Below are 10,298 nucleotides of genomic sequence, written 5' to 3'. Positions count from 1 at the left end.
GCAGCTTTTATTGCTACTTATTGAAATATTAGAGATCTGTCCAGTCTATAGCAAAATATTGGGATATTGGAAATGTATTTACAATTATGTGTTTACATATACAGATATGTATACATATTTGCAGTTGTATTCTATGGGTCACTACTTGTTTGGAATGAGTACTAGTATTTCATTAGCTATACAATTTTTATAAAACAATGAAAATAATATAACTTGTGTCATAATAACAGCTTACCAAAGAGTATCGGCTTCTAAAATTTTTTAAGCAAATGATTTTTCTATACATTAACCAATATCACCCGCATTTATATTCGAACAAAGCATTTTAAATTTGCTGAATTCTAACAAGCTTCGAACGGAACCATATATTGACATTTTGAAAGCCACTGTATTATAGAAGTTTATGAGTGACTGCAATAAGTAGCAGAGATGTCAGCAGCCACGAAATTTTCACATTTTTTCAAAGGCGAAAAAAGTAATTAAATCGTGCAAGTTCTCTATGGATTATAGTTATTAAACATTTTTTAGATATTGTGTGAAAGATCTGAATAATTTTTTTGAAAAGAACTATGCGATTACACAGTGAAAATTACCAGTGAAATTCGTGTGGTCGGATATTTTACGTATTTACGAGAAAGATTTTGTGCGTATGCGTAAGCAAAGACGGAGAAAGGATAACATTTCACAGGTAAATTTCTACTACAATTGTTTAAAGAATGTCGAAAAAATTAAACCATTTTAAAATATATTCTGTGGAGTTACTAAAAACATTAAAATTTAATGGTATAAGCTTATTTTTGTGGAGATATTGATAATTGAAAATGGTGCTCGCCACACGAAATCAATTGACATTCGTCAATGTAAAGAGTGTTGCCATGATTTGGAGAATTACTATTAAAAATCTCCAACTTTTACCCAATATTAGTATACAAATATATTAGGGTTCTTTAAAATTATTCGAATAACCTGAAAACCCAATTGTTCAGTTATTCGGTTTGTAACCATCCGTAGGAATATTAAACGATTAGTACTATCCGAATAGTCGAATGCTGCAGGTATTTGAATAAACGAAAATTGTTTGAAATCGAAGCAGCCTTTGATATTTGCTTGCTTTACATTTGTTAAAATGCCATTGTATACGTATGTACTGCAAAGTTTTTACAAACTTGTATACGTAGATTCGGATTCTGCAAACCGAATATTACTATTCGAACAATGCCTTATCCGGTTATTAATATATGTTCATACTAAGACCATGGTCTAATACATACTACCATTCAGTAATGCTTTTTATTTAAGAAATCTAAAATTATTTTATTTGAAATAAAATTTCAACTGAATGTGTTTTCTAATCCTTATTTATAGAGTCTTAAATATACTTAAAATTATTTGAACGTTGAATTTTATTATTAATCCCAATGAATCTTATTTCAAAGTACTTATTTCCCTGAGGATTGGTTGTAATTTTTGTCTTAACAAACTGTCTTTCCATCATTATATATGTGTTAAAAATCACCTGAAATAAGTTTTTGAAAAAAAAAACGTGTGGCAATACTAACGTAAACGAAACACTTTGATTATATGAGAGGGGTCGGGTGTAAATTAACAGCTCAGCAGGTTGAGAACCGACCGAATGGTAGCCTGTGTATACCCTCATCTAGGTGTCCCAATATTATTTGTGTAGTCGTATATAGTCCCAGAAATAATTCGGTTCATTCATTAAATATTTCAGCAGAAAATATATGTGAGCATTATTTAAGTGACAGCAGCGTGTCATACATCAAAAAAACTATAAAAAGATCACAAATAGCACACCTACAATGGATGTAGGAGAAATAATTGAAACAGCTGATGGACCACCACAAACAATAAGTTCAGAATTAATTAAAAACTCCGCAGAATCAACAACCAACATTGGTACCAGTTCTGACCAAAGCGTGGAAGTTGAAAACACTTCTGGCTTAACTATACCATTAAATAACAGCAAAACACTAAAACGTTGTTTGAGCGTGCCAATTTTGCCCGCTGGCTCTTCTTTCACATCAATGACTACTCGAGCCGCTGCAGCAGCTATGGCCATGCGAAATGTTGGAAATACAGCGAATCCTGTAGGTGTAAATAACCCAAAAGAGGCACTATCAACACCTATAAAACATCAAACTTTTAACAAACGTGAGGCGGTTGGCGACGTATCAACTGTAAACAACTTTGGACACAATATACATATTGGAATACCACGTTCAAATCCTTCCTCCAGGTATTCATTTGATTGGAAATATGAAAAAGAGACTTTCAATTAATATATATTTAATCTCATTTATTTTAGGGAAGTTTCACCGGCGCCAGTGTTTAACATATTCGCACCCCGTGCCCGTCGTTACTCGGCCAGTTATACTCCTCATGGGGCAGCTAGCGTTGGAGGCAACTCGACTGCAGTAAATGGCTTGCCACTTTGCCTCACTCCACGTGTCTCCCAGTTGAGACAAGAAGAATGCGTAGATATGTTAAATACTCGCGAAGCAAATCATGAACGTGAATTACATAGTGCCATGCAAATGTCCCAAAGTTGGGAGGACTTGACTTTGGTTGCTGAAAATTGGTCTTGTAAATCAGAGGACTTAAGTAATCCACTACAGGTTTCCTTGCCATCTGGAGTTACGAGTTGTTCGAGTCCGAGCCCAACAAAGTATGTTTTTTTACGAAAATTCGTAATAGTATTTTATAAATTTGAGCATATTTTCAGTAATCGTGCCGGGATGAGGCTACCATACGGTTTGTCACCATCACCAACAAGACGTACTTTCGCTACTAGACGATCAATGTCACCAATCGCTATGCGGCCATCACAATTAGGACCCGTTAAGCGCAAATTTGAGTTGGATGATGGTGGTGGTACTGGAAGTAATTGGAATGTATATTCTCAACCACCTTTGAAGAAAATATTTACGGAAAGGTAAGATTTATTTATTTTGCAATATTTCATCGCATTTCATATTCATTCAATTTCAATAAATTTTCCAGTCGAGGTTCTTCACCAGTTTGTCAATCACCATCTTCAATATGCCCCAGCCCGGATTCTGGAACATACGATGGTCGAATAACACCAAAGCTATTCATATCGAAGTTATGCACCAATAATACAAATAACAATTCAGCTTGTTCATCACCAAGTAGCAGTATAAGTGGAGGGATCATCGACTCAACAACTACCTCAGGGATATGCTCCTCTGGCTCTTCAACGGCTTCCTCCATATCTGGTGGCAGCGAGCCAATGTGCATTGGAAATGGGGGAATGGATGAAGGCATTTCAGTGACAGATAATAACGAAAAACTTAGAAATAACAGAATTTCAACAACCAGTGGTTCTTCTGGATGCAGTGTAGATACAAATACAGGCAGTGAAGTTCAAGCAATGGCCACTGACATACAGGATGATGCTACCTTGTTGGATGACATGAAGAGTGAGACATCGTCCATCGGGGGTTGCTCCAGCATCAGCATCGAGTCATCTTCCTGCGACAGCGCCTCCAAGGCAGCTGCAAGCTTCCTTAATAGACTGAACGTTGATGATATTAGCACAAGTCCGCTGGCAGTACAAAAAAGCTTTTACATCAACAAACAGGGTTTAACTGGTAATAAGAAATTCATTGTTAGCAGTATAAGCAGCGAACCAACCGAAAGTATTAACGCAACTAGCACCAACGTTAACGCCTCTACTCTAACAGTAAGCGCATCGGACTTTATCTCTTCATCATGCACAAATGGTTCGTAAATAACGAGAGGTTGTCCGTTTTCCCAATAAATTAAGTTATAATTGACCGAGGAGGATTTCTGTTCTGTTTTTTGCTTTCTCGAAGTTTTTTATTTTGCCTTGATATTACAAAACTAGTTGGCATTAAAGTACTAGGAATTTAGAAAAAAGTTTGGTTTTAAGTTGATATAAATATGTTCTCCCGCCATCATTTATTGTTATCAACTCATTTTTGTAGAGTTTAGTTGTCTTTTCTAATTCATGTCATAGTCCACTTACTCCAATTGTTTTGTCTGTTAATCAGACTGAGTATTTGGCAATCGTTTCATTTCATTTTCATTTAGTAATTACTGTTATTTAAGTCTGTAATGTATGTATGTATGTATATAAATTAGAATAATTTATGTAAACAAAAAGTGAATTTCACTTACTGATATGAAGAAAATTGTTTCTTTTTTGTTTGATATATCTGATATCTGATTTATGAAATATATTTATTAAATTGCGTGACACTTTACCAATACATGATTGCTTTGTAAAATAAATTGAATAGTCAATTGCATATGGGTTAGTTAATTTTTGACTAGAGGAAAGCCTTCGACTGAATTGCAAGATACAGATTTTGTGCTTTTAAAATATTTATAATAGTTCTTGGGTGAATATTTAGGTTAATCCTATAATTGTCGTCGTGATTGTTAATAACTTTGTAGCTCCTATAACTCTTAAAATGGTGTTTATCTTGCGAATTAAGAAAATGTATTTTCTGATCTACGACTATGTATGATCTATAGTTAAAATGTTGCGATGTATGCAAAGGATCACACATAAAATATCAGTTAATTTGCTTCATGTAACTTTAAGAAATAAAATAAATACGACTTTAATTTCAATAAAATATGAGTACTTTATTTTATAAAGAATTTACAATATCATGTTGTACATATAAACGCGGTATAAATATACACATTTCTATAAAATATATTCTTATCATTAATTTTATACCAAAAGGTTTGTTGAGAATCACAAGCTTTTTAATTTTTTTTTTTGTATTTGAAAAGACAGCATTCGAGACTGAAGGAAAAGAGTACGATGTGAAAGCTGTATGCTTTATCCGTTTAAGGAACATGGGAGTAAAAAGTTTAACTAATAATACATCTACTGAGAACTTATTGCACTAAAATCGGATCGAATCGTTAAGATACTATATGTGGAATTTTGACATTACAACCAAATTGCAACATTATGCCACTAATGACCAATATTTCAACCAAATACATATTTTTAATTACTAAAGTCGTTCCATTATATTAAACAGCTTTGATTCAAAGTTGTTTGTCAAAAATGCATAGATACATTTAGCAGCATTGCCTCAACTCCGTTACTGTATTATATATGTAGGTACTCTTATATCTTATCATATGCAATCTCATCATACTTCTACTTTTCAATTTGTTGCGGATGGTATTTTGAATCCTACTAACTAGATAAATAAACAAATACACATAAATATAAAATAAAATACTATAATGGAATGTCACTGGAATAAAAGGAGACACATTTTCATGTATAAACTATCTCTGCCTTAAGAAAAACCTAACAGTTAAACTGCATTTTCATTGCTGGGTATAACACAATTATGTATATAGAAAAGTTTAAGTACTTTAAATACCTTATATACATATTTCCAAATCCAATTTGTTGATTGGAGACAGACTAATTCGCCTGGAGTATTAACATTATTTTTTGTAGGTCATATATTGCATAGTTAAATCACTTTTGGAAGTACTACAAAGATTAATTGAAGCATGTAGCACGTTGTAATGCTGTTTCGCGCAACTCTTCCTTGCAAGCGCTCACATGCTCGATTAGTTCATCACGCTGCTCAAAGGTCTTTTTGCAGATATAGCATTCGTAGAGATACACCATAGGATCGTGTTCTTTCAAATGTTTAGTGTACACCTCGATTTCTGTGAAGCGCTGCTTACACTCGCAACATTCCAGCCAATCTTCACTGGACGAGTCTTCTTCGTTTGAATCGTAGCTACTGTCACAATTTATTTTTACTTTCTTTTGTGGACTGGACGTGGTGCTGGACGAGCTCAACTGTTGCTGATCAAAATTCATGTCGTCATCATCGTCATCATCTTCCTCGTTTGTGTGAGTTTTCTTATGCCCGCTATACTCTAAGTAGTCACGATATTTTCTTGGACAATGAAGGCATTTATAATATCGATCGCGTTGATGTGTCGCCATATGTTTCTTTAGGGTTGAGTATTCTCGAAACGGTTTACGGCATTTATTGCAAGAAAATGGTTTTTCGCCCGTATGTATCATGAAGTGACGCTTTAGATTGTGTCGCGTACCAAATGGACGCTGACAAAGTGGACAAGGAAATTCTTTGCGAGTTACAATACCTAACTGATTATAGTTAGGTCGATGAACTACCGGAATATTGTCAAGCAACAATTGAGTACTAGTTGGCGTTGTTTTATTAACAGTAAACGGGGCATTTATCGGCACTAAGGACGGCATATCTGCGCTGGGCAAAGGTGTAGAATTTGAGCGCTTCGAGGAAGAGGTAGAATCTTCAAAATCTAGTGTAATTTTTCCTATAATTTTGGGCGTTTCCTTGTTGCTTGTCTCAGCAGAATTTTCAATTGAGGTGTAACTTGTTGTTGCTGATGTATCATGGAATCTCTCAGTAGACAGCAAAGGCCTTGCCGTGAGTGGTGGGGGTGGTAGCGTCGGAATTGGTAACGATGGTGTTTGTGGTTTATCTGGTAAAGAAGAAGGTGACGCGGAAAGTTGTGGTCGCATTGCTGCTGTTATTGCACTCGTCTTCGAATCGCAATCATTGCAACGGGTTGAATCTTGAATCATGGGCGGTTTCACACGGCATACCATACATACGAAATTTGTTTCGTTTGAGTGTCGGCGGCGATGTTTCTTCAAGTCACTGAACTCACGGAATCTCCGATCACACATATCGCAACCAAATGGACGTTCACCTGTGATTACGAAGATAAACCTCAATAAAATCTTGAAAATTTAACAAAATTTTATATGTATGTATGTATGTATGTATTTCGTCGACTAGAGTAAAAATTCAATTTAATAAGTTTGAAAGTTATCACGTTTTTGGAAGAATAGAAAATATACATATACTATAATAATAACAACACATTTAAAGAAATATTAATTATTTATAGTGTAAATCAAACAACGCGTTTTCGTTCTTACCTGTATGTATCATCATGTGTCTTCTCAAGTTATAACTTGATTGCACCTTTTTGCCACATAAATAACATTCGAAAAATTGTCGACCCTTTTCACGTCTATCTAAATCTTCCCAATTCAATTCTTGTCCTTTTTCTGGTTTATCGATGAACTCAATGTTTTCATCGTCTGAATGCAGGACAACAACTTCGTTGCTTGAAATATTTGTACTCGTCTTTGCATTGTCGGAAATTTTCTCAATGTTGTCAATGTCATCATCGTCACATTCCAGTTCACAAGTAACAGCTGCAGCTGCGAACGATAGCTCATCCTCATCGTCATCGCTATTGAATCCAACCGCAACCACTGCACTTTCTGTACTCCGAATATTCTCAGTAATATTTTCGCATTGTTCTGGTTCAGAGTCACTGGTATCAGAGAGTTCTATATGTGCAATTATACGTTCCTTAGAGAGTTCGATTTTCTTCTGAGAAATCACCTTCGCAGATTTTGATGTAAGGGGCGGACTCTTTGGAATAAGGCTAATACATGGAGATTTGAGTCTGGCTCTGCAATTATCTCTACTGTTGGTAGACATATTTAAATCCGACAAAGCGATATGCTGAACATCACATCGTGAATCTTTTTTAAGAGTGTCTTTTTCCACCTGATGCATTATTTGTCGAAGCTCTTCCCGGTCATCCTCATCATCTAAATTAATGATTTCAAAATCCACTTGATTCTCATTTGATTTATGAACAGATTCAATTACACGATCTGTGGGTTTTTGCCTCCTTTTCTGCAAAGCACATTCTCGGCCAATTTTTATCAAAAAACCTTTTATTTTAGTATCTTCTATCGAGATAAAGTTTTCTTCCGGTTCCTTATATTCGTAATGTCTATCTAAATCTGCAACTGAATCATTTTCGGACAAATCTTCAGAAGAAGCAATTTGGAATGTCAATGGGGGAGGATGCAATGTAGGTGCCTGCTGTAGTGGCGGAGGTTGAGCTAGTTGCGTCGTGGCAGTTGAATAAGATGCAGTCGAATTTGTGCCGTACGTACTACAACAAGCAGGTGTTTCGTACAAATTGCTGCCGTTGATATCTGTGCAACAAGATGGAGGTTTTTGCATTGAAACTTCGTATGTAACGTTCCGGCGACCTTGCTGATCCCATGGTAAGCTAAATATTTCAATTCCCTGTTGGGTAGCGGTAATGTTGCAGCACTCCAAAGACTTTGAATAATTCAAACATGGTCTTTTAGATGGTACACTGGGTAGGGTTTGAATAGCGATTGTCGGCAATGATGGTGGGGAGCCATAAGTTACGTTTGTTTGTGATGGCAAGCGAATGAGTGTTGGTGGGGTTGTTGTTACAGGTGCTGGTAATGTTGCGTGCTGCTGAGTTAGTTGATGATGATGGTCAACGACTTTGAGAGTAGAGTGTGTGGTGCTGTTGCCGTGGTTCGGTACAGATGGTGAGCATTTTAATTTCATGAGGATTTCCATTACTTATTTATATATTTGCATGTACTAAATAAAACCAAAAAACATTATATTAAATTATTAAATCTATAAAGTAATATCATATAAATATTAATAAAAAATAAACTAATAAGTAGAATAATATTATTGCCTTATTATTTTTATGAAATTTTTTATTGATATTCATTTTATTTTTGGAATAGTTATATAGTATGTACATACATACATGTTTTTAGTTGTGAATTCCTTAACAGCGAACGTGGTGCCAGATCTGAGTTAAGAAGAAATTATATTAACACGACGAAGAGGCATATTCAATGTAAATAAGTATGTATTTTTCAATTTAGCCGTGCGATTTTCTGGCTTTGCCTTTGCCACAATTGATGATACCGTCTACGAACTCGTCTTTTTTGTTGCACGAAGGCAAATTCTTTGCCTGCTGCTGAGATGTTGAACGTAGTTTCTTTTCGCTACTGCAGACTATGCTTGTCTTAATCTCGAGGCTGAATCACCCAAGCAGCACGAACCCAAGCAATAAAAAAATAAAAGTTCACCGTCTACAAACCGAAACCACTCACGTAGTAAGCTCTGCTTTTTGTTGTTTTATTAATGCTTTTGATATTATTTTTCCCGTGAAGATTTTACCTGTGCCCACTGAATCAAGCACTGCCAACATATAGCCATGCCATTGCGTGCTAACTTGTTTTTCTTCAGGCGATATGCGAACGAAAATTCAAAGAAAAATATATATAAAAGAGTGGCGAAATAAAAAATATTAAAGTAAAAATAAAACAAACTCACTACTGCCACAACAATTTTCTTGCCGCGCAGCGTGCGTCAAACAACCGGGGCAAAACCAAACAACCACTGAACGTTAAAAGCCGCAGCACATTGGACGCTCTGCCAAGGCGAAAACCGAGCAACGAACCGCACAGCGCGAGCAATGCTCGATCTTTATACACCCCCTACCGCTTTGCTTCAGTGCTCCATACGAAACAATTGGCGCCGACAATTTGTTTCTTCTCACCCTTCTTCTTGCTACACAGACAAATCCAGTTTATCATTTAATTGAAATCTTGATTCTCGGATGTCTTGCGCTGCTCCTTTGAGTTATGTATATATAATTTACTAATATATAAATTATTACAATTGTGAGATGTATAAAATAATATTAAACATTTTTAACCAACTTATTTGATTCAACTATCACAATTGTTTTTATTTACACAACAATCACTTTTGAGACTCATTTGAGTTGGTTGTTTCACTTCACATTAAATCAAAATTGGGAACTTAGGAGAATTAAGTTTCAATTTTCTTTGTGCTCTGGAAAGCAACTGGAAAATTTCTCTTGCGGATTTCATATTTCATTCAAAATTATATTTTTCAAAAAAAAAAAAAAAAACAAAAAACAATAATAAAACTTTTCAGTGGAAATGAATTCCCACAGAGTGTTTTGAACAAAGGAACATTTATTTATTTTATAAATAATAAACTAACAACGAATAAAATTTGTTGTTTTGAAGATGACAAATGACCACTCGCCAGGGCTTACGAGTCACAATGGTCTACTTTAGTCTGATCCTCCGCTCCCATAAAACGGTTCGGATTTATATTACCAGGACGGTCTATAAACGTTCATGTATAAATTGACTCAACATTTCCTTTATAGTAGGCTAGATTGATCTTTGGTTCATAACTTTATTTAATAATCGTAAAAAAAAACTAAGAGTTTAATTTAGAAAAAATAATTCTTGTTATTAATTTTGCAAAAAAACGAAAAAAAAAATTGTGTAAAATCATTAAATTTTATCGGTCACCCTGTATTTGTTTCTTTACTATTAC

General features: G+C 34.9%; 2 protein-coding genes across 8 annotated transcripts; one reads left to right on the top strand and one right to left on the bottom strand.

Annotated features, from left to right (window-relative positions):
- The first annotated feature begins 411 nt into the window (after positions 1–411).
- Positions 412–4,646, top strand: LOC126751954 (uncharacterized). 3 transcript variants are annotated; one of them, XM_050462432.1, is made up of 5 exons: positions 412–688; positions 1,736–2,257; positions 2,327–2,686; positions 2,744–2,953; positions 3,022–4,646. In XM_050462432.1, the coding sequence occupies exons 2-5, from the start codon at positions 1,821–1,823 to the stop codon at positions 3,770–3,772; spliced, it is 1,758 nt and encodes a 585-aa protein (XP_050318389.1). In that variant the 5' UTR covers positions 412–688; positions 1,736–1,820; the 3' UTR covers positions 3,773–4,646. The 3 variants fall into 3 exon arrangements, with proteins under 3 accessions (XP_050318389.1, XP_050318387.1, XP_050318388.1); XM_050462430.1 differs by having other exon boundaries at positions 1,733–2,257; XM_050462431.1 differs by lacking the exon at positions 412–688 and having other exon boundaries at positions 1,617–2,257.
- Positions 4,631–9,662, bottom strand: LOC126751953 (uncharacterized). Of its 5 annotated transcripts, none has more exons than XM_050462427.1 (4): positions 9,644–9,662; positions 8,680–9,161; positions 6,992–8,501; positions 4,631–6,759 (listed from the first exon to the last, which is right to left on the bottom strand). In XM_050462427.1, exons 3-4 carry the CDS (start codon positions 8,475–8,477, stop codon positions 5,546–5,548), a joined length of 2,700 nt encoding a protein of 899 aa, XP_050318384.1. In that variant the 5' UTR covers positions 8,478–8,501; positions 8,680–9,161; positions 9,644–9,662; the 3' UTR covers positions 4,631–5,545. The 5 variants fall into 5 exon arrangements, with proteins under 5 accessions (XP_050318384.1, XP_050318382.1, XP_050318386.1 ...); XM_050462425.1 differs by lacking the exon at positions 9,644–9,662 and adding an exon at positions 9,255–9,637; XM_050462429.1 differs by lacking the exon at positions 9,644–9,662 and adding an exon at positions 9,481–9,637.
- Between the last annotated feature and the right edge of the window lie 636 nt (positions 9,663–10,298).

This window comes from Bactrocera neohumeralis, chromosome 3 (genome assembly GCF_024586455.1).
Source record: "Bactrocera neohumeralis isolate Rockhampton chromosome 3, APGP_CSIRO_Bneo_wtdbg2-racon-allhic-juicebox.fasta_v2, whole genome shotgun sequence".
Classification (NCBI taxonomy): Eukaryota; Metazoa; Arthropoda; class Insecta; order Diptera; family Tephritidae; genus Bactrocera; species Bactrocera neohumeralis.
This window is presented reverse-complemented; position numbering and strand designations above follow the sequence as displayed.

Bases quoted from the DNA above. Each gene is read 5' to 3' on its own strand.
- LOC126751954 (XM_050462432.1), top strand. From the start codon at position 1,821: ATGGATGTAGGAGAAATAATTGAAACAGCTGATGGACCACCACAAACA. The intron at 2,258-2,326 runs GTATTCATTTGA...CATTTATTTTAG, and splicing joins CGTTCAAATCCTTCCTCCAG to GGAAGTTTCACCGGCGCCAG. The intron at 2,954-3,021 runs GTAAGATTTATT...TAAATTTTCCAG, and splicing joins AAGAAAATATTTACGGAAAG to TCGAGGTTCTTCACCAGTTT.
- LOC126751953 (XM_050462427.1), bottom strand. From the start codon at position 8,477: ATGGAAATCCTCATGAAATTAAAATGCTCACCATCTGTACCGAACCAC. The intron at 6,760-6,991 runs GTAAGAACGAAA...TCGTAATCACAG, and splicing joins ACACATGATGATACATACAG to GTGAACGTCCATTTGGTTGC.